Here is a 26,802-nt window from a genome sequence, read left to right as displayed (position 1 = left end):
ATCCCTCCAGGACTCACCACTAGCCTCAGTCACTCATTCATTCCACCTAATACATGAATGTCGGCAAAACCAACTGAATACCTACCTCCATGGAGCCTAGATTATAGATTTTGGGGTCAGGGGGTGGGGGACAAAGCAAAAATAACCAAGAAAAATCTACACACTAGGTGGTGATATCTGCAAAAGTACAAAATAAAACGGGGGAAAGGGGATGGCAGGGCATGCTAGCTGGTGGCGGGTGCTGTTTTTTGCAAGGTACAATTTCAAGGCCTTACTGATACGGTAACACTAAGCAGACTCCTGTAGGAAGTGAATATCTCGGTGAAAAGTGTACCAGGCAGAGGACACAGAAAGGGCAAAGGCTAGAGGTGGGGAGTTGAATGGTCAAAGAAGAGGAAGTGGGCCTGAGTGGCAGGGATGCGAGGGGAGCACGCTGTCAGCGTCTTACGTGATCGCCTTCCTCCCCTCCTGCCCCTTACATATTCCTTCTTCACAAAACAGAGCCTGATCTTTGCAAAACACTATTTCAGATGACCTTATATTCTTGCTTAAAACGCTCCAACATCTACCCATCACACATGACATCAGATGCAAATTCACGTTGACTTCAAAGCCTCCCACGTTCCAGGCTCCGCCTATCTCCGTGGCCTTGTTCCCCACCTGCCCTCCACGTGGCAGCCATGCTGGCCCGCCCCCTCTTTTTCAGACACACCAGGCCTGTTTCCACCTTAGCTTCCTTATGCTCCGTATTTCTTGGGTCAGGAAGGCTGCCCTGCTCTGGAGAGGCAGAGGCTGCTACGTGTTCCCTGAAGTCCATCGCCTTTCCCTCCTGGGTACCCCGATTTCACTTCTTCCTTTGCAGGTGGTATGGCCCTGAGTCCTGCTCCGTGGACTGTGGGAAGAGGCCTGGCCCCAAACACCCTCCTTTGGGTCGTCTGCACTCTCTCCCCGCCGCCACCTGCCGGCTGGACAGAGAGCAGCCAGCAGAAGACTCCGGCCCTGTGGGATGGATGGAGACGCGGTGCTGGCATCACCACACAGCAGGCCACCTGCTGCACAGGAGCATTTGCATTGGGTTTGGGGTGAATCAGAGATAAACAGTCACAGGGAAAGCCCCTGAGTTTGGGGACTGAGCTTGTGACAGCTCCCGGTGTTACTGAGCAGACTAAGCAGTGATTCCTCCTGTCATGCAGACATCGGCTGAAAGGCCACCTCCTCAGAAGGGCCTTTCCGGGCCACCCTGTTAAAGATGCCGTGGTACTCTGTATCCCAATGCACTGTTTTCATTCCCAGCATTGACCTTTTGCACGATCTGATTTTTCTAGTGCATTTAGATTGCTTTAATGTCTGTCTGTCCTCCTGTTATGCAGGATCTACTAGCGTAGGAACTGTATCTGTGTTGTACACTGATGTAACTGAGGCCAAGCACGGTGCCTGGCACAGAGCAGAAGCTCAGAACTGGGATGTATCCTGTGTCCCGTCCCCACTGGTCCCTAATCCTCAGGGGTGTGAATCTGGTTAACATCCACCTTGGTCTTTGCAGAACATCTGGAGTAGTGCCCTGCTCACACACGACGTTATATATGAAGTGTAAATCGATAAATTAAGAATGGATGAGGAGTCCCTTTTTCCCTGGTCAGGAAACAGCTGCAGTACGATACTGTGGAATGATGGCACATGTGACAGTTATAGGCAACTCGTCCTTTCCCTCGCTGGCACCCTGCAGGTCAGACAGGACTCGCACTCTCGATCACTGGTCTAATCCTTCACGCAAGAACACAGGACCCTGGGTGAGGCACTGGAGTCCATTCATCAGTGTTTCTCTTCCTTCCCCTGCTCAGTTTTACCTTTGCCCATAACGGAAGTAACATGCCTCGGTGGCCACCCTCTTCCCAAATGCTCCCCAAGAGAAGAGGAGCTAGTAATTAAAGACCCCAACAGACAGGTCCAGGCATCACCTGTGGGGGGCTTTGCTGAAAAGTTGGGGCCCTATGCTCTGTTTTCTCTTCCACTGCTTGTCTTCCATGTGACCTGGGCAGTTCGTATGCTACAAAGACCTGACCAAGCCTCTCACCCACATTTCGCGCACCCAGTGGGTGAGCTGGCCTTGGGACCCTTGTGCAGCTACTAGGTTCAGCAAGATGGCTGGCTGGGTATGGGGACTCAGGGTGGCTTCTGAGAATGAAGGAGGACAGAACAGGAAGAAGGAAGCCTTTCATGCGTGGTACCGACGTGGCCCTCACAAGAATCCAGTGAAGCAGATATATCCCATTTTCGCCAATGATGAAACTGAGGTGTCTACAACCACCCCGTTCCCCTGGCTCACCCAAGTTCAGTGGCCATTCAGACCCCAGTCACTGTCTCATCTTGCAGATAACTGTCCTTGCAGACCACCTGAGCTCCAGCTCTTCTTCTTTCACTCCTGACTTGGTATCTAATGGAAGTCAGCCATATAGGGCAGGGGCACTCTTTCTCACTACTGCAGGAGCCAGCTGTGCCACCTTCGGAGCTGACAGCTGGGTCCCCACCTGTCAGTCCCTAGCCATCCCTGACCTGCTCTTGCCGGGAGAATCTGAGCCTTATGTTTTCAGATGAGGCCCAGGATGTTTTCAGATGGAGCAATCCTCAGTAGGTGCTCAGTGGGAACCATGGGAGGCTGGCTGGGCAAGAGCAGATGACTCTCCCCTCCTATGTAACTAGTCACCAACGGGAACACACCTAAACAAATGCCAAGCAAGCAAACGCGGGTCTCACTTAACAGAACCACCTGTGTTGCTGAAGAGCTCTGTAAAAATGGACTCACTTTAAATTTACTAGGGGAATTCAGGATGATGAAGCATTTTACAAAACATAGACCCTCTGGTGAAGAGAATTGTCATCGAATCGATCCATTTTTTTTAAACTTCCAATTTCTGACTTTAAACTTCTACTTTCTGACCTCAGAGAGTCAACACCAAATTTTGATCAGAGAAGAAAAGTGTACTCACTGTAAGCCTTGTCACCCAAATGAATCAGAATTTCAGCAAAAATCCCAACACTTCTAATACTACCTCCTCCCCTCACAGCAAGATGGTTGTAGCTCTTTCATATCCATGTATTATGTTCCATCCTTAGGATGGGATAAATAGACAAACATTATCCCAAATTGACATAGAAATAGAAACAGAGAGGTTAAGCAACTTGCCCAAGGCCAGCTACCTAATGATCCAGACTCCCTAGAACAAAAATCTAAGTTTCCTTTCTCTTTCAACCTCCCAGTCCTAAAGCACGGAAAGAACACGCAGTCCTATGAAAGGAAGACATAAAGGATTCCGAGGAGCAGGTATATCCTAACAGGACTCCCAGCCAAAACAATCTGCAAGGGTTCCTAGAGGCCAAAGACGTCGTCTGACCGTAAGCACAACAGACAGACTTACAGAGAGTTGGAGTGAGAGTTCCTCAGCAGTGGCGTGGAACCTGTGGAACCGTTGTGGGGTAACTTGGGTGAGGAAGGCAAAGAAGAATCTGTCATCTCCTCAATGTCTGAATGAGAGGACGCCGACTTGGGGGACTTCTTCTTCCCGAAAGCTTGCTTGAAGGAGCTGCGTAACTGAATAGACAAGACCGTCAGCCTGGCAGGGGCTGGGACCAATGCTTAGGCCTTGGCAGAACAGAGACATGCAGACAAAAGAGCACTTAATTCTCCCACGCTTTCCTCCCACCAATGAACAAGGTTCCCAACAGCTCTCTCCAATCAGTGTATTAAGGGAAGAAGAGTTATCTGGTGTGGACAGCTCAAAGGACTGGACCTGTGGGTAACATTCCGTGCCTACTCTCTTGGTTCAAGACTAGAGGCCAACAGCAAGACAGAGCCTGGCTCAGCAGGTGGATGTCGGGAGGATGAGGTTACACAGCAACAAAGCGGGATGCTCAGACATGGTGACGGACACGGATGACGTTAGTCATATCAATGGATGGGTTAGCTTGGTATCTGATATTAGCAGTCAGTCTTGCTTACCTCATTGACCTGCCAGAGAAAACGCAAGCAAAAATGGGGGAGGGGAAGGAAAAAAGACAATTTTTAACAGAGAAAGCCAGTGACAGGGAAAGCTTTGGACTTTTCAGACACGACATAGCTAATAATAAACACCACACAGAGAGGAGGTTTCCAGTAGGATCATGAATCTGTCAAAGCATGAGGGGCGTCTTCCTCCATGGTGAAAGGAAACGAATACTGAGTCTGCAAGTCCCTACTACCTGAGTTCTTCTAGCTGCTCTGTCTGGTTGAAATGACTGCCCCCACCTTCCTGGGCTGCTCACCCGTTGTCTCTAATTAGTCATCTCTCTATGCCTAATTTTTTTGGGGCATGTCTTTTTTTCTCAGCAAGGTAGCTTCCCTGCTGCACTGGTCCCAACAGGGCTGCATAGCTCTTAGATATACTGACTGAGGAGTTCCGGCTGTCCTGCTACAAATATAATACAATACCATAAGCAGGGAATTGGCCACCTCACTTGTTACTCAAAAAATGGATATTGTAAAGAAATTCATTAACCAGACTGGGAAACAGGAATTGGTATATCACAAAGTCCCCAAACCATGAGACGATCTGAAAAGTCTAATGAGAACATAAAGAATTCAAGTGCAATGTCTTCTCTTGAAAGTCACGGTAAGCATGTAGGCCAAAATATAAAGTTACGTCTCAAAAAAAGGTCTTTTAAAAAGTAATTTCCTTTGCTTAAAGTCTTTTTTTCCTTCTGAAAACACTCTGGTGGTTTTCTCAGCCATTGAGAAATTCAGAAAATGGGCCCTTCTGAAATAATTAACGGGATTTTTCTACCATTAACATTTCCTCCATCTCAAACTCCATGTCCAGCTTGTAAGTGACTCTAGATCCCACTTCTCTCTCATTTCCTACTTCTGATCGTACGTCCAGAGAGTAGTCACAGAAACAGAAGGATTTGGCACATACGCCAGCAACCTAAATCCTTGCCTCTACCGCTGACAAAACGCCAGGTGGAAGAGATGACATAGTTCAGACAGAATTACACTTTGGGATTATCCGAGGAGGCCAATTATCCATCCTCCCCAATGGCAATGATAATCAAGGGTTATCGTAAAGAATGCTAAATAGCTTTTCTTTCTTTTTTTTTTTTTTTTGAGCTTTTATTTCTTGAATAAAATGGATAATCATGATTTTTTCATAGACCTCGCACCACTTTGATAATCAAATCAGATCAGGTTTACCAATAGGGTATTAGAAACAGCAACATGAGTTAATTCTATTTAAGTCACAGCAAATGAGTTGACTGAAAGCCATTAGTAACTGAAAGAAAAAAATCTACTCCTCACGATGAGAGGATCACACGGAACCATCGTTTTAGACTCCCTCCATTGCAAGTCATCAATAACCAAAATGACTAAATCCTCAACTGCTCTATCGCTAGACCTCGCCACCCATCCAAGATAACACAAAATGAGTGAGAAATGTGTGGCATGAATGAGGACATCGAAGCTACTATGAAAACACGATGCTGTCAGCATTGATAAATGGGGCCCTGTGAGGACTGGCCAACTTCATATCAACTTGGGCTATAACTGCCGTGGAGACAGGAAGACGGGGAGCAGCAACTGTCAATCAGAACGCCACAGCCTCAACAGCAGACCTGTTGAATTAGGTGGGGAGAGGGGAGTGGAATTTCCCCAGGAGAAAGGAAAACACTGTTCAAGACGCCACTGTATAGAAAGTCAAGGAGCTCACTGGGATTATGGAAACACTGCACTGGAGACTATTTCTGTTAAACTTGCTGTTCTGACGTATAATCCCCAAGTTTAGAACTGTTCACTAACTGCTAACATCAATATTATGAAACTTTTGTTTATAGCACGTGGTCAAAACTTTGTCAGAGACGGGTGGTTTAAAGCTATCATAGGCAACTGTGTAAATAGATAAGGATTGTGGTTAATGATGGGATAATTAAGTGATACACACTCCAAAAAGTACTTTGGAACTCAGAAGAAGTCACTTAAGAGCAACTGCTCTAGTACCTGGAACTTTCTGGCCAGCACATGAGGAGGAAGAAATGACACATATATGAAATGAAAGATGAGGATTTCACATAAAGTCTCATGAAACAGAAAAACCACAAGGTGGTGGTGACTTCATAAATCCTAGGGTTTGGCTGAGCACAGCACTGAGTTTAGTAGAAACCTACCCACAAGTTACTTCTTTGGATCTACTCCCAAGGGTCTATGTGCTGAAGTTAAGAGCTAGCCTCGGCTTTAACTGGGGGGGACCCTGGTTCTGAGACTGACTCAGTCAGTACCCGCGAGAGTCTTCGGATGTACACTCACCCAATTCTTCCTCTTCTTTTTCTTTGAATCACTCTCTATGTTGCTGCCCACGCTGGAGTGGCTGGTGGCGCTGTTGATGCTGGAGACGCTGTCGGAGGAGTGCTGTCTACGGATGCGGAGGTCAGCCGACTGGGAGGTACCATTTCCTGGGGACCAAAGAGGGGTATCAGCAGCTGCTGCCTGGAGCCCATTCCTACGTCCCAGGGAACAACCTCTCTACCTAAATCCACAAACCCAAGGACGACTACGTGTCTCCCTTCAGACATCACCTTCTGTTCCCTAGTACTGGTTTTAAGGTCCTTGAGCAGCTGGGTGCTATCCCATTTTGTCAACTAAATGAGGGTTTTCTCTCTCTTTCTCCACTTTACTTACCAGAAGTCAGAGGAGGCTTAGAATTTCCCCAACACCAGCTTTTTTAAGCTTTAGGAAAATGTTAACATATGTGTTTGAACTGCACGAGTTACCGATGTTTTTAGTACCTCTCTCCTCCGCTCTCAGGGTTCCTGCTACAGGAGCCTTCTTTCACCCCCTTCTAAGTGCCAAGCCTTACATGGGCTATTCCCTCCCCCTGGAAGGCTCTTTTCCCTCCACTCTGCCTGGCCAGCTCTTGCTAACCCTTCCGTCAACTCTATCGTCACTTTTTCAGGAGGCCTGATATCTGAGGTAACCACAGTATCAGAAATACCACCACCAGAAATGGCAGTGATTCTAAAATAAAGTTTGCAGACAGTTTTCCTGATGAGCACAGAACTAGCCCTACAGCCCGGTTTTTAAGGGCTGCGGCTTCAGAGTCAGACTGACTTGGGTTCTAGTCCCACTTCTGCTTTTCACAACTCTGTGACCTCAGGAAGTGACTCTCGCCTCTGCAACTCAGTGATCCCATCAGTACAATGCGGCGAGGACTAGTATCGCACTCATAGGGTTTTGTGGAAAGAAAATGGGATAATTCAATAATTAAAACACTGAGCACAGCGCTTAAAACACAGTGAGTGGTCCATAAAGGGTAGCTATCGCTGACTTCTATTATTACTGTTAATACCGTTACTGCAGGAGGTAACAAATTCTCACGCCCACATCCCCCACCAAAGTAAGAGACACAAGGACATAGCAATTTACTCAGAAATATTTTCTGTACAAATAAGAGATGAACCCATTTCAGGCTGAACCCATCAATATGTAACTTATCAAAGCATTAGTAAAGATAAGGGCTATGAAATACGTTGACACTTTGCCAATAGAAATATATTGTCTTCCATTTTTGAGCTACATCAGAGAAGAGGATGGGATGGAATGCTATCTTCCTAGAGGCCAGAAGTAACTGGCTGAAGTATTTGCCTTCTAGGATCTGTCCGAATGATACGGACACCCACTGTCTGGCAGGGAGGCTGCATCGTTCATTGTCAGGGGAGGGCTCCTAAGGACAGGCAGGGAGTTCATCTAAAGGCTGTTTCTCTGCCTTTACCTTTGCAGTTGAGCTCCGGCGTGTTAATGACTCCATTAATCGCGGCCTGGGCAGCTGCATTCTGTTTCTTTAGCAACTCAATGGTTTTTCTTAACTCATTCAGTTCTGAATCCTGAAGAACAACAACAACAAAATACTGGTCATCCTAAAAGAATTCTGTTCAGAGTTCGACTGAAGTGCAACTTAACTTCAACAGAAGAGGGTAGGGAATAAAGCAGTTCCACAAAGCCTCTGTCTCAAACACGAAGTTGGGTCAGTTTTCAGTGGGTATTCATAGCACATGAAAACATCAGGAATAGGTCTACGAGCCCTGTCACTGACGCCGTTACCACCTCTCCAGGTAGGTGGTATTTCCACCTTAACACACCTACTCTTTCCGATTCAATACAATAGTTCAAGAAATATACTAAAATCTATACAATTTTCTGGAATGAAAGAGAATATTTTAGGTGGTTGACTCTGAGCGGGGCAGGAAAAGGCATCTTTCTGCGTTACCTTCTGCTCAGCTGTCATGGTCAAACTCTGGAGCCTGATGGTCATGTTTCCAAGGCTCTGTTCAAAGGCTGCCACGAGGTGAGCCTGGAGAGAAAAGACACAGCCTCAGTTACATTACCTCGTAAGGTAAGAGTACCTAATGGATGCTGGGTCCTACAGACTGACATCCTCACAGGGCGACATGAGTTAGCCCCTGTCGAATTCTTTAGACTCTTGAGCACTACTGCCCAGCACGCTCTGCGGTCCGGTTACGACTCTTACTTTTCATGTCCTCAAACACCCTGTGCTTCTTCTTACCTTGGGTTTTTAGACATGCTTTCCTGTCTGCCTGGACCACTCTTCCCCCAGGTGCCTCTGTGCCGCACTGATTTTTGCATAACTTTCTCATGAGATCTCAGCTCATGCCTTCATCACACCTCCGGACTGGGGTGGTTCCCTCATATTTCCTCTCGAAATCACACTGGACTGCTGGTATGTGCTTTGTGGTGTCACAGTGAAAAATACATGTGCTCTTGTGACTGTTGGTTCACATCTGTCTCTACTCCACAGCAGGACGACCTTTTGTTCATCAAACATCAAGCTCACAGTCGAGGCTCATATGGAGCATGTTCGCAGGACGAACGAACAAAGTGGTTGGCATATTTTGCTTGTTATAATCCTGATTAATAAAAAACCACTGAAAGGCCCATCTGCTACCTCCTTAGACAACGCCTCCCCTGTTTCCCCAGGGAGTTATGACTTTCCCCTGTGCTCCTCTGCACTTTTATATACCTCTGTTAGAACACGGTATCAGATGAACCATTATTTTATATATTACCGTGTTTCCCCCAAAATAAGACCTAACCAGAAAATAAGCCCTGGCATGATTTTTCAGGAGGACATCCCCTGAACATAAGCCCTAATGTGTGTTTTGCAACAAAACTTAATGTAAGACCCACCCCGAAAATAAGCCCAAGTTAAGATTGTCAACCAGATGGACGCATTTAGTACGTTATGATGATGTTTCAGAAGAAAATAACATGACTATTTATATGTCATGCCATAAATGTAGATTGTAGAATAAATGTAGATTGTTGTACTTGAAAAAATAAGACATCTCCTGAAAATATACCTAATGCATCTTTTGGAGCAAAAATTAATATAAGACCTGGTCTTATTTTCAGAGAAATACAGTATAAGACCCAGTCTTATTTTTGAGGAAACACAGTAAGGCATTTTTTAAAATGCTGCCAATTATAACTAAAATAGGCATCCAATTTTCAAAGGTGTTAAAATGTATATCTTAGAATTGAGAAATGTGCATCTTAGAATTGAGAAACGACATTTTTTAAAATGCTGCCAATTATAACTAAAATATTCATCCAATTCTCAAAGGTGTTAAAATGTATCTTAGAATTGAGAAACATGAGGTTTTCCTCTCTGCCCCTTTCTCTGCAACCCTTTTCAAAGGCAAGATGCAACTTGGTGTTCCAACACTGAACCTTCTTTCCTCTTCCATAGTACAGTAGGAGATATATTGGTTGGTGGACTGAGGATCTTGGTAACATTGTTAAAACCAAGAACAAAGAATGGACAAGTCATCTTATCCTATCAGCCTTCATTTCTTCATCTATAAAATGGAAGCAATAGCTATTTCCCTCCCAGGGTTCTTGGGAGCATTAAATGAAACTATATACGTGAAAATGGTCTATAAACTGTTAAGGGATTACGAAACACAGGAATGAATGGACACCGTGGGGAAAGGAAACTGTTTGGGAATGAGAAAGTGACAAAAAATACTAGTATGTGAACATAGGAGTAAGGAGATCAAGAAAGGGTTCTAGGAGAGGGGTGAGTAGATACACAGAGGGCTACAGGAGGAATGAGAAGGACAAACAGGATACTTGAGAGTCTTGAGAGAAGTGAGATTTGATCATGCTGGAAAATCCTAGAGGAAAAGATGGCTGATGCACATAGTGAAGAATAAAGTCTGGAAAACAGCTGGGTGGGGAAGGAGCCATTGGCCCGGGCAGTGAGGAGGGTCAGTGGACACTGCAATTTAAGGAGAAGAGATCTGAGGAATGAGTCGGGCATCTGTCACTAGACTTCATCAAACAGGACCAGTTGAGAATAAGACGTCTCTAGGATCAACTGTTGAGTCTTTTTTCTAACAGCCGTAGGAGCTGGCAGGGAGCAGAATCTTTTGTAACAGAAACATTAAGTGGACTAGCCCATTTCTTTCTGATTGCATTCTCTATCTCTCTCTCTTAAAAATTGAGAGAATGCCTTTGCATTGTAAAATAGATCTGCCCTGGAGAATGTGGCAAAACCAAAGCCAATGTAATTCAGGATGGTCCTGTAGTAGATGAAGGAAGTGGGCCAGGACATGGTTGTAGAAAAGAATGACTGCTAGCCTTGCATTTCAAAGGAATGCCAAGGTCAAATTTAAATGACTGAATTACTATTTATTTCAATTCTTTGTTTGATTGCCACCAATGAGTCTCTTTGTGGGTATTCATATTTTCCATTCAATTAAACACAAAAACAAAAACCTGACCCCCATGAAGCCTGCTAGTGAGAAAGTGTGTTTGCAAGCTCAAGGAGAAACTGCATTTGCTCTGAAGAACCAGAGGACTGCATTTAGCTACAGCGTGAAAGGACTGACTTTTGTGTCTTGAGTTCAACTACTATGAAAATAATGGTCTGGGGCCATGTGTGAGCCTGGTTCAGAGCCTTCTCCCCAAGCACCATTCTCACATTCCCAGGGAGAACAAACACGAGTGGTATAAAAACACCCAGAGGAGGTGGCTTTGAGTAGTTTGTCCTAGAAAAACAAACACAGCTTGGCCTGTGGGAAACATGGCAGACAATAACACACGTTAGCATTGCTGGTGGTGTGTGGTGAGACTAAATATTTACTTTCAAACAATACTGGATTCAATGGCTTCTGTGAGGAGCAAAACGCACTTTAGAGTAATAGTAATTCAAGGGAATCTCACTCTGGCTCTTCGGGAACAGACAGCAGGGTTCCAAACGGCCCAATGTAAGGTCCCACGGAGCTACAAGGTCATTGGAAGAATGAATCCAAGTTCATTATAAGTTAATTAATCGCTTTTTTTTCTTAGTAAGGGACAATTGACCGCTGTAATTAGCAGCTAGGGGAGCAGCTCTGAATCACTTAGGAGGGGGGGTTGCTGTCAAACCTCCCGTATTTGGATTCTACGCAGGAGATCCTGGCTTATTGGGTCTGGGGTTGGTTCTGGATTCGAATGGTTCCCCAGATAAAGGTCCAGCCACAGCAGACCACCTCTCCTGTTTTTCTGAATAGGATCTAAGCCTCAAAATTCCGATCTCACATCAATGCCTGATGTTCTTTTAGTATCATTACTGATAGTGGAAGAGGTAAAGAAAATAAAGACGGATTACAAAACAAACAGTGGCCTAGTATGTTAGGGATTGGAAAAAATTCTAAGATTTCCAGAAATGTGAGAGAGCTCAGGAGAATGAATACTAGTAAAAAGCAGTCACCAATTACTGGGTCATCGAGGCCCAGCACTGCACTAGGCACTTCCTTGAGCAGAGTCAGGCTCAAGCCAGGGATTGCCTGGGCAAGAACCCCAGGTAAATAGTATTTTGGAGTTCAGTCAGCTTCCTGGTCCAAGGAAAATAACAGTTTGAAGTTGCTTTTCATTTTAACAGCGTGCTATGGGGTCACTCAGGTTGCTGTCTAACACGCTTGCACATATGTATTTGTGGTCTCAGGCTGGGCTGGGCACTCCTGGGCAGGAAAGCCTTGCCTCACAGGCATCTCAGCACCTTCCAAGCCTCAGGCTCTGTCTTCTGAGCTTCAGCCCTGCAGCAGGACTCCTTCACAGACTGGTCCGTTGGGGTAGGAGATTTCTACCTCTACTCTGACCCCTCTAGTCCTATAACCTCACCACAGTCAGAAAGCTTTCTATAAGCAAATCTGACCACCTCACTGCTCTGCTTAAAACACAGCTGGGGCTCCACCAACTAGAGGAAGAAGCCCAGACTCCACCTAACCGCTGAGCGCTTCTGTGATGTGTCCTGACCCTCTCATTTCTTCGATGCCTCCTTCCTCCCCACTTCTTTCTCCCTTCCACCCTCTTCTTCCCCACATCCAAGCCATTGATTCTAATTAAAATGAGCTACTTATAGTCTCCAAAGGCACCAAGACTTTTCACCTTGGGCTTTTGCACAAATTATTCTTTTTGGTTGGAATCCTGTCCTCCCCATGCATCCTCCCCTACACAGCATCCACCAGATGCCCCCTCCTTCGGGAAGCCTTTCCTGACCTCCTCCCACCCCACCGAGACTGAGTTAGGTAACTCCTCCCATATATTCCCACAACCTTCTCCCTTTACCTCTGTCATAGCAGTTACGATGTTATAGCGAAATTGTTTTGTCTCTCTGGTATACCAGAGAAAGAACACAAGATGGTAAGTGACTGCTTGATTTGCTCTTGAACCCAAAGTGCCCGGGGCATAGTTGGCACGTAAACAGTTGCTGAATTGAATGCCGGTTGGCAGTGTCTCCTGAACACATAATTGTATAATTACAGAGTAGTCTGCTATTTACCGTGAAGCCTTAGATTTATTTCCGCCCCCCCCCCGTCCCCCTTAGATGAAAATTTTCACAAAGAGGAAAGGAAGGAAATGAACATTTTTGAGTACGTCCTATATTCCCGATACTGATCCCATGACAACCCTGAGGGGTATTATCATTGCCCATTGTACAGATGGGCAAATACAAGCTCAGTGGTTAAAGAATTGGCCCAAAACACAGAGCCTGTACGTGTCAGAGCTGACATTCACACCCATGATGCTAAAACCTGGGTCCTATTTATTACACGGCACTGCGTCCATGGAGCTCAGAGGCAGGAGGCCAGGAGGTAATCGATACTCAGAAGATGGCAGTGGCTACCTCCTCCCGATGGCTACCGCCCTGTGACTGTACTCACATTTGCTGTCAGCTGGGTGGTCAAAGCTGAAACCTTTTCCTGCGAGGCATCCAGCTCCCGCCGCAGTTTGCGAATCTACGGATGACAAAGGAGAGTTACTTGTTTTGCACGTCTATTTCCAAGTTGAGCTGCGTAAAACAACCGATGATAGTGAAAGGAAACCCAACCAGAAAACTGTGCCTTACCTCTGACTGGCATTTTTCTTCTGGCTGTAAAGAAAACACAGGGAAATTAGAGCACTTGAGGAACAAAGAATAGTGCCGTCCAGCCTGCAGGGAACACCGTATTAGGAAACACAACAGCCTGGAAAATTTATTAGTTTCTTTCCTGGTATATTTTTCTGGGTAAGCTGGTTCAATTAATTTGATAATCAGAAAGGCCAAAGAGAAACGGCATATTATTTTATGAAGTTAGGAAGAAATGAGAACAATATTCCAACTAGTTTGGTTGTGAGGAGCCCCCTTGACCATGTGACTAAGTTCACAGGGTCGGGGATCAGCCAGAACAGGCTTGCCAGATTTAGCAAATAAAAACACAGGAGACCCAGTAAAATTAGATTTTTTTTTAGTTAAAGTATGTCCCATGGAATATTGGGGACATACTTATTATTCTAAAAAAATTATTGTTCTTCTGAATTTCAGATTTAACTGGGTGTTCTGTGGTTTATCTGGCGACCCTACCTGGGGGCAGGGAGAAGTGCTCACAGGTTAATTCTGCCCTCATTTTATCCTCCCTCTCATCTCTCTAGGGCCCTAGAGCAAGAGCAGCAGAGCAGGAAGCTTCCCAAGGTGAGGGGTGCTGGGAGCCCCTAACAACCAGCCTGGTAACATCGCTGATTATGAGGGTAAATGTGACCTTCACCTTCCTGCTGCCCCAGTTACCTGTGACCCTGGGGAGGAAGGATGAACCCTGTGGACCCTCTTACTGGCAGAACCTTCCATGCCGGGCCCGTGTCCTTGGTGACACAGCTATCTGGCAGTGGCAGACAATATGATCACCTCTCTCCTCCCATAGGGGGAACCCACATGGGTTGGGGGAACCTGCTGCAAGGGGAACCTTTCTTTCCCTCTCCTCAGGTTCCCAAGGGGGACCATAAAAGAAGAGTATCCTAACCCTTCCTGGAAATGTTGGAAGTATTCTTGCCCTGCTCTCCACCCCCCCACTCACACTTCCCCAGGGTGGAGCAGTGACGTGGAAGCCAGGTAGATGAGTGAAAATTAGGAAGGACCCTATTTTTGTCCTTGGTTCCTCCATGTGTGTCCTAATCTAATTTTACTAGTGATAAAACCCAGTATTTTTAAAAATCAGCATCTGACTCTGGTGTCTACTTCTCTACTCAGAACGCAAAGGGATAGGATTCTTTAAACGCCGAAGACCCCACACCGGTCAACTGGGGCAGGTTCCTCGGATCTCTCACTCTCTGCTTCCCACTTCCTCACTCCTGATCCTGCCCAAGAGCCCCCTCCCTCCTAATAATAGCTCCTAATAATATGTTGGCTCCTAATAATAACAACTAATTCTAAGGTACACCTAGGCTGAATTATTTAATCCTTGCAGTAACTCCCTAAATTATGTTTGTTTGTATTCCTTCTGAGGCTCAGAGAGGTTAGGTATCTTGCCTAAGTCTCACAGCTTGACAATTTCCTCATCTAAGAAACATTTTCAGGAGACAGTTTGGAGATGTCCTCAGGGTCCATTCTTTCCTCCCAGATAATATTCATCCATCCCTCTTTGTCCATCCATCCATCCATCCATCCCCACCACTGCCACCGCCTATCAAATATTTATTGATTTCTTGTATGTGCCAGGCACTGTTTAAGAACCTGGATTACAGCTGTGAACGTGGCCAAGTCCCTCACCTCATGTTACTTACATTCTGGTTAATCATAACTAGCATTTATTGAGCAGTGCCACTTGTCAGCAATTGTTCCAAGCACTTTATATTCATTATTCATTTAATTCTTGTAACAACCCTTTGAGTAGGTACTAATACTGTCTCTTTCTGTTTTTCAGATGTGGAAAATGAGGCACAGAGAGGTTAAGTAATTTGCCCATGGTTACAGCTGGTAAGTGGAGCTGGGATCGGATCCAAGGTAGTCTGGCTGCAGCACCTATGATCTTAACCAGAACATTCTCCTGCTCTTTTCATATAACTATTCTCATGGAGGCTTTCCAGAAAGAAGGCCCCATCTTCTGAGTGTGATCCAAAGGTGAAAAGTTAATGGTGAGAATGTCAGTGTTATCTAACATTTTGGTAGGGTGTGGAGACCGATTAGCAGGCTGAACCATCCACATAGGACCAGCCCTACTTCTAAACACTTCTATCAACAGGCCTAACACTCCTTCCCATGTCTCTGCCACCATCTATCACTTTGCCCACCTGTCTATGTGTTGGGCCCGTTCTCAACAGCGACCTGCAGAAATCACGTTTTGCCCCCAGCTGCTGCTGCTGCTCTTCTGTACATCTGGGAACTCTTAAGTGAAGAAGCTACAGGCCTCCCTCCATTTAGCAGTTCCCCTGGGAACTCAACTGCTGCTCCCTCACCAACCAAGGAAGCCAGTCTGAGGCCCCTTAGATTTTCTCTACTCCATGGGTTGGCCATGACTTCTCCACAACAGTTGTTTAGCATCATGTTGCCTTTGTAATTAAAATTACAGGCACATCTGAGCCAGAATGGGCATTCTTGAATATCCAAGGATTATAGAGATTTCAGGGAAAAATAGCTATTCTCATCTAATAAGAGCCTATAAAACACTCAGCTATTAAACAGAGTCGTTGGTCTGGGTTGGTGACAACTTCAGAGGCTCCAAAGATCTCTTTGTAGACAACAAATAAGAGCTTGTTCACCTTAACATTTACAAAGGCGCCTGAGCATTAGTCTCAGAATTGCACCATCACCAAGTGCCTAATAATAGATGAGGGACCACACAGCAGTACTTGCTGGTAGCAGAGTCTAGCCAGATTTGCAGTTTTCCTTGGAATTAGAAGACTAGTCTAACATAAAAACATGCAACTGTTAGACTAATTTTTTTGTCTGTAACAGTAACCTATCTTCTCAGAGAGGGGAAATGCCAAGGACAGGAAATGGGAACCTTTGGCTCCATGACTGGTGGACTGTCAAAGGTTGTGGGGACCTCAGCGACTGACCACCTCACCTAGCTCCGACACCAAGAGCAAAACCGGGAGACACCCAGAATGATTAGGTGATTTGTCCAAAGTGAAACAGTGAGAAAAAACTAAGACTAGACCTCTGGTCTTCTGCTGTGCAGATGAATTAAAAAGTATGAATAGGTCTTTGGTAATTAGTGAATTTAGATCAACTCAGAAAGGACAATTTCTAATTTCACAAAAACATCAACTTCATGTCTACACACCCAGAACAAGTACTACTGGCAGAGTGGCTTCTGACGGCAAGCACGTCCAGGGATTGGCATGAGGGGGCGTGGCTAGAAATTGTAAGTGACGGTTTCCTACATGTGAATTTGCACAGGTGGTGAAGCTCATGCTCTTGCCCTCATTTTTCAGTCTTCTGAGAAGGGCCCATCCCTCTGTGCTGACAGGAAATCCTGGGAACTCCACTGAGGAACCACGGGGCTTGGGCATTGAAATATCTGCTACGGCTGCTCTGCATCAACCCTGTGAATCTAGAGCCCCAAGAAGTCCTATGTCCCTCAGTGTCCTCTGATGCCTCCAACTTCCTCTTTCAGCAGCAGGCTTCTCTCTACACTTAAACCATATCCTCGTGGCTTAGTTCAGAGCCTGGCCTGTACTTAATGCCAGTAAACACTGTTGAAGAAGTGAATCTAGGTTTGAAAGTATCATCTCTGGTACACATATCACAGCGTTTCATTGTAGAAAAAGACTTGGTATATGCACTAGGGGACAGAAGGCCACGTCTATGCTTTCTTAGGAGGTAATGGCTTAAACAACCCCTCTCCCCCAAGGTTACTATACATAAAGCCTTAAAAATGAAAGCCAGGATGCTGTGGTAAAATTTCAGACAAGGTGACTGGCTGAGGAAAGAGGTACTTTGGAGATGGAGGGGTGAGGTGGGTTGGAGCAGAGGAGAGTGTTTCTAGGTCCGTCATATCAGACCAGGTGAACAAGCACTGAAGTCCTGCTATAGGTCTAAGAAAGAACAGTCAGGCCCTGCTCTCTGTAATTTGATTCTGGGATGGCCTTTTACTTACAAGGGACTATATATAGTTTGTCCTGCTACATAGCTCAGAAACCTGGCATTACCCAAAACTGAATTATTAAACATTTGTCCTCCATGGAATTAAGGGCTATAGAATTTCCAATTGTCAATCAACAAAATATATCTTTTCCGATAGGCATTCCCAAATAGTTATGCACATAGCCATAAAATGCTAATAAGGACCCCCGAAAAAAATCCAAAACCATATCTGATTACATGTGGCTTTTGTTCAGTAAAACTCTCATGGATGATAGCGAACATTTGTGAGTGCTTACTCCGCGCTTATGTGCACTGTATTCATTACGTCACATGCATTTTCTTATTTTATGCAAACCTATTTTTTTGAACACTTATGAGGCACTAGGAGTAGAAATAGAAAAAAGTCCTTATGCTCGAGGAGTTTATATTGTAGTAAAATGTAACCTTCATAACATTGCATCCTCATTAGAACCCCACAAGATAGGGACGGCTATTTTCTACTTTACAAATAGAGACATTGAGGCAGACAGAAGATTAGTAAGTTGTTCAAGGCCTTTCTTTTCAGATTCTAGCAGCAGGCGGTCCAGGCTCCTCACACGTGCCGACTAGGGATCACCTACAGCACAGCATCTCTTTAACAAAGCAGCCCGCTCCCGCTTTATTGGTTGGTACATTATCATCAATAGCTGTTCGTGAATTTCAAATCGTGTTCCCTAATTGATCCCTTTATAATGAAAATACTCGCTCTAGGAAAAATGCCTGTATTTTATTCTTGACACATTTGATAAAGGAACCCCAACTCATATGATCCTAGTTACACAGCACTGATTTATACTCACTGTAGAATAAATTGACGATGTGCTGGAAACCAAGGAGAGCGAGGATCCGTGAACTATAAAAAAACAAAAACAAAAAAAAGTGAGTTGCACAGCTGGTGGCTCCTATGGAGCTATAAAGGGGGAGAGGAGAGGAGAGACTCAGCATTAGAGGGCACTACCAAACTCAGAGCAACTTACTCTCACTTTGACCCAACCTTTCCTGGTTTGGCCATAGGTCAGCATCAAATAAGGAATGATTTGTTAAGGGAGTCCAATCACATTTTTATTGCCACGTTTTTCTAATAATGCATGATTATTGAGTGAAAATTTTCCAGGACAGAGAAGAGTTAAAAATATTCACAGCCATAACTTGTGTGACTCATAATTCTATCACCCAGAGGCAACCTGTTACCGTTCCAGCATATTTTATTCTGTTCTTTTTAAATGTATTCCTTGAGGGTTGAAACTGTGTTGCATAGATATTTTATACCCTGTTAGCACCTGTCACTCGTATATGCAAAAAGATGAGCAGATTATTTTGAACACAGGAGGCTGTTGGCTACAGTAAATTCATTCTAGATGAACGAACATTTGTTTGCGAACACTTGTGTAGAAAACATATCCACTGAAATATAGATTCTTCATTCAATTTCCATCATACCTACAAAGTAACAAGCAAGCGGTGTTGTCTTTCCTGTTTCTGATTGGTACTTTTCGACTTAGAACCATCCTTGTGCCCTCTTAGCAATGATTCTCCTGCCCTCAGCCAAGGGGAGACATTTCATTATTTGTTTTCATGAAATTCTGAAGCACCATCTTTTCTAGGACAAGGTATTCTGACCAACTTCTCTTTGTGGGAACCAGATTCTTTAATGACATTTGCTTGGTAAGCTCTCGACAACTCGTTTGACAGAAAGATGCCTGTGGAGACATCGCAGATCTTTAAATTGGGCACAGCTTTCCCGACTAGATGGAATGCCTCTACTCCCTCACCGTGTTGTCCCCTGTGGCCTGAGAGTGGGAGGCTCAGGAGTAACCTTCCACGTGTACCACCCAAGGAATGAACTTGGAACAGTAGTCCGCAGCAGCTACCTGCCCACAAGACACCTTAGGAACAGCTCAGCCTACCACTCAGGTGCCCCCTCCCCCGACCAAACTCCCATCCCCCTTTACGTGTTCTTATCAGCCTATGAATCCTGTACTTCGCTCTCAGGCATGCAGTTCCCTTTGTTCAGGGTTCATCTCATCCTGTCTGCCCAAACCTCCAGGGTCAGCTCAAATAACACCTTCTCCGCGGAGCCTTTCTTTATTTCCCTGACTGCCACCTGGATGGGCTATCTCCCTCTGAACCCATGTGGCTCTTGGCTTGCCCTCCCTCTTCTTTCTTAGCAGGTGCCTGCGACTCTGAGGCTGCCCCTGCACCTTCACTCACATCCACCTTCCTTAGCAACGCCCAACGCTCTAGATCTTTGCCTTCATTCTTCCTCCATTCATGACTCATCGGACTCAGGCGCCATAAAAAGTCTGTTTCAGACGTTAACGGCCAATAATGGCATTCAGTAGGAATGTGTCCACACATTGAACAGAGGCCTATCCTGTCCCAACCTAGTGACCTAATGTTCCTTACTTCAGCCCTATGACACAGATAGTAGTCAGGATATTATACTGGAGGCCGAGTTGGGGGAATATCTGTGGATAACATATGACCACCCTTTAACCACACCTTTAGGTCACATTGCTGTGCCAGATGCCGGGGCCAGAAGCCTGCACAGGATTGCTGCATGACCTGTGGCTGCTGGAAATGGAAGTTATTTTCTCTTCTATTTCTCTACCTCGCAGACTTACTGACACTGCCTTCAGCAATATCTGTGTAAGCTGGGGCCACAGGCGGAGAAGAGCACATCTGGCAGGGTTTGCGTGGAAGTACTTATTTTTCTCTGTAATTAACTCCTCTCACTTGGTAAATAGCAACAGTAAGGCTGTGGTCCAAAGAAAGATTCCTCGACTTCCAGAGTCAACCCCAGATTGAATGTGGCTTGCCTGAACCGTTGCAGTTGGCCCTCCTTCAAGTGAACTGAGCCAAGTCAGGGCCTGGGTTACGTGGCTTGGATGCTTTTGGACAACAAAATGCATACAAGAGTTACAAAGCCAAACAGCAAAAACAGGCCACACGTTTTTCTCCCTTTACATATACCATCAACATTTTAAAGTTACAAGGAACCACAGAGAACTTCTGGGTCATCTCTGCCATTGAGGAACCTGAAACCCCGAGAGGTTCAATGACCTGCGTAAGGTCACACAACATTCAGAGACAGGATCTGCTGTCTAGAGACTGCTTTGCTCCGACTAGGTTGACTGGTTTCTGAGTGGTTTATTTTATTTTTTTCTTTTTCTTTTTGTAAAGCTCTTTGGTATCTTTTTAGAATGGTTTCCTAAGCCCCTCCTTCAATCTACAGATAGGCACAAGCCAGGACCAATGTGTAAGAAGACAGATGCTTTTTAGGTTTGGCTGAAGTCACTAGACAGGATGAAACAACTGGGCATATTCCAGCCATGAGTACTCTGACATCACATGCAGGCATCTCACAGGTATATAGTCAGCTTCATACGAGTCAAAACACTGTCTCATTTACGCTGTTGGTTGAAGGGATCCTCATATTCACAGAGAATCTGTAGGTTAATATTTCCAGACAGGGCAGGAGTTTCTACCCCCAGTTAACAAAAGAGTCAATGAAGGCCCAGAGAGGCCAAGAGGTGTGGCCAAGCACACACAGGTAGCCAGGAGCAGAGACAGAATGCGAACCTACACGTCACATTCTAGTTCTCACGCCCCTCCGGGTATTGCCGAAGGAGCTGGTGAGAATGCGAGGCAGGTCTGAGGGCTAACGGACGGCCCTCTCCACCAGCAAAGGAAATAGAACTGAAAACAGGATCACAGATGAAGGCTCACAGTTCCCCTGACAGGTAGGAAAGGCCAGCTGTGACCAAGGGAGGGCCACATGGCAAGGCAGCATGGAGCAGAAAAGCAGAGGGCTGAGAAGCAAGAGTTTAGAATCTAGTCTTGGCTGCATCAAGTCCTCAAGTCACTTCTCTGGCTTCAAATTTGCCAGAAACAAAAATGGGGATGTAATGGCCCTTGGGGAGAAGGAGAAAATAAAACACACCAATGATAACAATAGCCACGATTGACTGAGTCTTCACTGTAAGCCCTTTTCAAAGTCATTCTGCTTTCCAGGATTTATCTCACCTCATCTTCACTTCAATATTTGAAGCAGATACAATTATTTTTCACATTTTAGCAAATAGGAACTGAGCAGGGTCAAGTCCCTTACCCAAAGTCTCACGGCTACCAGAGAAGGTGCCAGGATTTGAATTGCAACTGTAACTCAGGCGAGAAACACTAGTGAGCTGAAATGTAAGGACTCTTTATTAAAAACTACTCTGCTCCTGTGGATTCCATGTGAACTGATTTAGACTGTGCAAGCTCTTAGGGATAATTGGGCAAGTCACGGGATTTTTTATTCCCCCTCTAAAGACATCCATTTAAAAACTGCCTCAAGCATCTCCCTAAATGTTCGCTTTTAAAGCTGACTTTAAGACTGCATAATGCATCTGATGGAAATTAATTTATCGGAAATAACTTTGAAAGGCTGCATGTGGATCGTGTCTGTATCTAATCTACATACTTATGATTCCCGCTTCCTTCAAAATGGGACGTGCTAATTAAATCCCACAAAAACCTCACACAAGTATTTGTGCTAATTCTTCCTAAATTTCTATCCTGCTTCCTGCTTTTCTGGCATGTGATATTCCTTGCTGACTCTTAAAAGGGGGCTCTATTTGGTCCAAACATGAGATGTGAATTTTTTCCAACTGTTCCTGCAACACTGTTTATAAGTTTGGAAGGGAAAAGCAGTCTCTACCCAATGAAATGAAAAACACCTAATTGCACAAGTCCTATTTTATCTTTGTAAGGTAACCGCCTTGGAAGAAATAAAATCAATCTGGTGCCAAATTTCCCCAAAGACGAAAATGTTATGTGTTTATAGTGTATCGACAGGAGTCCCTACCCCTTCCCCCCAAATTTGATTTTTACCTCTGCGCTTCAGTGCCACGTCACCATGAATCACTAGGTTTACAAAAGTCTAGACACTGCTTGTGGGCAAGCACTTTTTATCAATGTCACTTTGACATCCCAGATATTCCACAGTTGTGCTGCCTGACAGCTTGGTTCCAGATGGAATACATAAAAGCTATCTGATGGGGATACTGTAATGGTCCTGGACCTTTATGAGGCGAAGTGTGCTTGTTTGGACAAGTTTCAGTACTGCGCATGGTTCATTCAGGTACACGCATGACAGAGAAGATGAATATGGCACAGGACACACTCCATATGTGAGTCGTCACCAGGAGGGCTGGGAAATGCTCCATGGCCATGCTTGGCGAGCACACTGACGACAAAAAAAGTTCAAGACAAACTGCCTGCTCTTTCGCCTCAGGGTCAACATACCCTCCAGTATTACTGCTCTGAGTGGTTCTAGCACTAATTTCCAGCTCTTAAATCCAGTGAAACACTCTCAGTCGCTCAGGCCCCCCCCCGCCCCCTCTTAATCCTGTCCCAGCAGGTTCCCATATATGGATTTACAGACAAGCATTTGCTCACTGAATGTCACTGGACACAAATGATACATAAATCAGGGTGGAGAGAATTAAGTCACTAAAGAGATTAACCGGGGGGCAAGTGCTCTGTAACTAAACTGTAAAACTTTCGTAAAATGTATTCGTACACTGTGCAAAGCAGAAGCCCATATCCTGCATTTCTTTCCCTCTTGATCTGTTTAGGGCTTTCTGAAACAGTCACAGGTTTGTTTGTTCTTTCCTAACAGGAGGATGCTGGGCCTATTTCCTCTCTCTCAGAGGAACTGGGAGCAGAGGCAAGCACCTATGACTCCCCTCCCCTCCCACATTCTGTTGTCTCTGGCAAAAAAAAAAAAAAAGGCACAACTAGAGATAACAGCCCTCAGCCTAGGCTCCAAGAGTCCCTGTCCTCTGGCCGGGGACTTCCAGCTGCCAGGACACTAATGCTGAATCTGAGTCTGCAGGCTATGACATGTAACAACATTTTTGGGTTAACATTTCTATATATTGTCTCATTTAAGTCTCCTAATTCCGTGATTGGGTATTATTATTTACTCCCATTTTATCGGTGAAAAAAAAAGAGGCACAGAGAGGTGAAGTAATGACGCAAGACCACATACCTAAAAGTAGCAAAGCTAGACTTCAAACCCTGGTCGCCTTACTACTTATTCATAACCATTCACTAGTCAATGAGCACTGCCTCCAATGTCCCATTGGACCTGCCTGTGGGAAACTTTTGGGGGAGTGGGTGAGGTCCCTCCATAACATTTTGACTGCTTGCTCCCCTCACTCACACTTTGACTGAAGGAATAAAAGGAAAGAGAAATAAATCGAGTTAGGAAGATGGCTGGCAAAGTTGCACACAGCACTTTTCTCCCCAAATTCTTATTAATATGCAAGAAACGTAAATATCCAATCCCAAATATTCACAATTAGCAAGCAAAGACGGAAAAGGGCATCACTGTATGCAATACACTTAAACTGATGCTTGAAGAAGCAGAAAATTCCGGAGCGGAGCAGAGGAGCACGGCTGCCCACAGCTCCCCAAAGCCATAGGGACGTCAGCACAGTGAAATGAACTCTCCAGGAACTCGCTCTGCCAAGATGGTGAGCTGGCGGCTGAACCTCAAGATGGAGGCGCTTGCCAAGAAGCTGTGGCCCACGTCCAAGAGAGAGAAGCCTAGAGCGGAATTTGGTCAGCAGTAAGGTTAACCAGTGTTTTCCAGCAGCCTCTTCCCTAAAGACCTGTGAGGTTAATTAAGAGTCAGCCCCTAGTATTCGCAGTCCCCTGCCCGACGCCCAGAGTAAGTTGGAGAGTTGGAAGCGCTTACAGGTGAGCTGTCAGGCCAATGAAGTGAACTTGGCATAGAGGAGCGTGAACCGCACTGGCTGACTTGGGAGACGGTGAGTCCCCTGCTTACCTTCTTCAAACCCATCTCGGAACGAGCCTGAGCGGCTCATAGTTCTGCTCTTCTCGTCCAGGGACATGGAGCTATTCCGGAAGCGGCTGTCAGTATAGGGGTCGTACTGCCCATCGGCGTTGGAGAGGCTGTGGGTCCTCAGCATGGTCGGGTTGGACAAGCTCATCTGGGTGACAGTAGTAGGACTCGCTGAAACAAAAGGAATGGAATCAGAAGGTTGGAAATTCATGTCTCTGTTCAAATCCTGGATGGGGACGAAGAGGAGACTGCTTATTATCAGCCATATCCGTCCCTGCCAACTTCTCTCCCTTGTCTATTTTCTAGTCACATCAGCATTTGAGTTACACACTGAGAGCTAAAAATAAGGGAGGAAAGGTGGGTCAGTTCCAAAGCAAGGCTCTGGGCCTCAGCTTTCCAACTTGGCACGTTCAGACAAGTTAGTGTCACCTTCCAGGCATGAGCTAATTACTCCCTGGGCTCATCTGGAACGATTCTCTCTAAAGCCAAAAGCCCAAAATAGTCCAACCGGGCTTTTGATCAGATGGGAAGCATTTGTGCATGACAAGAAACTCTTGCCTCAAAGAATTATGGCTGGGAAAGCACAATATGAAGATAGGTCTCATCGTTTCAGATGGGGAACGCTGAATAATGGCGCCTAAAGAGCTTCGGTGCAAAGGGGGTACACTGACCTCAGCGAAACCAACTTTCTTATTAAAATCCCGTCCATTTTAATAGGTATACTATTTCAGAAGTATCCCTTTAGTTCACTGAAAATGAAAAGTTGAGTCACACTTGATTACAAGCCACACCTGTCCTTAAAGACTCTGAGTTTATTATTCACAATATTCAGAAAAGGCTGCCTCTCTAAAGAACGAGATGAGACTGGAAAAGATTTCTTTCCCCGCTATCAGTCTTCCCGAAACTAAGTTCCTATCCTGCCATCTTCATGTAACCTTCTCCTGTAATTCTAGCCAGGACCGACCTTTCCTTTTTCTAACTGTACACGATACTTGCTCTCTGATCATATTCAGTTTGTACACGGTTTCCTGTAAAGCTTTGGATTGTTCTCCTTTACCCGATTTATGAGTCTGGCTGTGTGTGTTTGTCTCCCTAAAAAAGAATCCATTGATCTTACAATTTCACACATCAATTATACTTCAAGAAAGGTAAAATTTAATAATAATAATAATAAAAATAATCCATGGGCATATTGGCAGGGACCATGTTACAAATTCTTGCCCTGTCGCCACTGTGCTGGTCAAAGCATTATTTCAGTTACAGGAATTTCCAATACGTGTCAATTAAAATTTGATTTTTATTTCTAGCTTAATAAAGCAATGAGGATGATCAAACATGGGATATGCTGTAAAACCAACTTCCTCAGAGGTCTTAGAAATAGAATACATTCTTCCCAAGAATGGGATGGTTTGCGCTTTGCTATCACCCTCCCTATAGAAACCACGGAAAGAAAATTACTGATTATAATACCAAAAACTTCTATTTTTCCCTTAGTTCTTTTGCTGTCAATTTCCTATACTCAAACTACATTGCTGAGGGCTGATCAGATACTGAGAATGATGAGATCACATGTCTCTTTCAACATACAAGCTAACCTCTGCCCTATGGAGCTGGTCAGCACAACTAATGATTAGTGGCTACTCACCAAGCTGGGAAAAGTTGAATCTCGTTCCGGAGGGAGAAGTTACACTGGAGCCAGAGGAAAAGGGGGAATTGGCAGCGGTGTCCTGCAGGCCTCCTGCAGAATGGGACCGTAACCATTCTTTCGCGTCGTCTTGTGTGCGAAGCTGGGAGGTGGGAGTATACCTGGACAGACAGACAAGCTGCGATGAACTATGAACAACGCTTATGGAAATGAACTCCGTGGAGCTGACGATGAACATATATTCAAAGATGATGTTTAAAAAAAAAAAAAATCAGATCACTACACACCTGAAACTTACGAAGTTTCTCAAAACTTTTTTTTTTTTTTTTGCTACTTGGCCGCCTTTGGGGAAAACTGCAATTCCTTTCAGTTTGGAGGGACTACATAAAGGGAGCAAGATTGGAGAATGCTCAAAAGCGCTGTCACTGGGCGTATCTGTAACATGTTGATTCATGACAGTGTCATGTCAAAGCCCCCACCTTGACAGCATATCAGAAACCATGAAAAGGGAAGGTGTGAAGACACCGATGCTTACAGTGGTTGCTGCAACCTAGCATAAACAAGCCTGCATAAAAGGAACCCCAAGTCATGGGTCTCACACAGGGGAGTGTCTTCAGAAGTCATGCGGCCCACCTCCTCATTTATTCTGAAATGTATTTGGTAATGATTTACTGACTGTCTTCAGGGAGCTGGGTGACTGCACAGACGTTGTCTCGCTCACGCCTTGGTGGGGAACTGCCTTTAGTCATGTGCCAAGATTTCTATTCATTTTGTCTGATTTCAAAAGCCACCCTCTTCTCATTATGCCCATAAGCAGCATCTCGAATTTCTAAAGT

General features: G+C 45.1%; 1 protein-coding gene across 10 annotated transcripts in view; it reads right to left on the bottom strand.

The window, feature by feature from the left end:
- The window catches only part of NAV2 (neuron navigator 2), a 711,083-nt gene that overhangs the window by 30,436 nt on the left and 653,845 nt on the right, over window positions 1-26,802 (bottom strand). For all 10 annotated transcript variants that reach the window (XR_012497554.2, XM_074336128.2, XM_074336124.2 and 7 more), the window contains 9 exons: window positions 25,967-26,127; window positions 24,304-24,492; window positions 18,266-18,318; window positions 13,434-13,457; window positions 13,249-13,323; window positions 8,289-8,372; window positions 7,794-7,905; window positions 6,332-6,477; window positions 3,417-3,589 (listed from right to left, as the gene is read on the bottom strand). Coding sequence is in view for 9 of the 10 variants with exons in the window: in XM_074336128.2 (XP_074192229.2) it covers window positions 3,417-3,589; window positions 6,332-6,477; window positions 7,794-7,905; window positions 8,289-8,372; window positions 13,249-13,323; window positions 13,434-13,457; window positions 18,266-18,318; window positions 24,304-24,492; window positions 25,967-26,127 (1,017 nt within the window). In the remaining variant the exon portion in view is untranslated. The remainder of the gene's footprint in view (window positions 1-3,416; window positions 3,590-6,331; window positions 6,478-7,793; window positions 7,906-8,288; window positions 8,373-13,248; window positions 13,324-13,433; window positions 13,458-18,265; window positions 18,319-24,303; window positions 24,493-25,966; window positions 26,128-26,802) is intronic.

Source organism: Rhinolophus sinicus, chromosome 14 (assembly GCF_057876585.1).
Source record: "Rhinolophus sinicus isolate RSI-liver-muscle chromosome 14, RSI-T2T, whole genome shotgun sequence".
Classification (NCBI taxonomy): Eukaryota; Metazoa; Chordata; class Mammalia; order Chiroptera; family Rhinolophidae; genus Rhinolophus; species Rhinolophus sinicus.
This window is presented reverse-complemented; position numbering and strand designations above follow the sequence as displayed.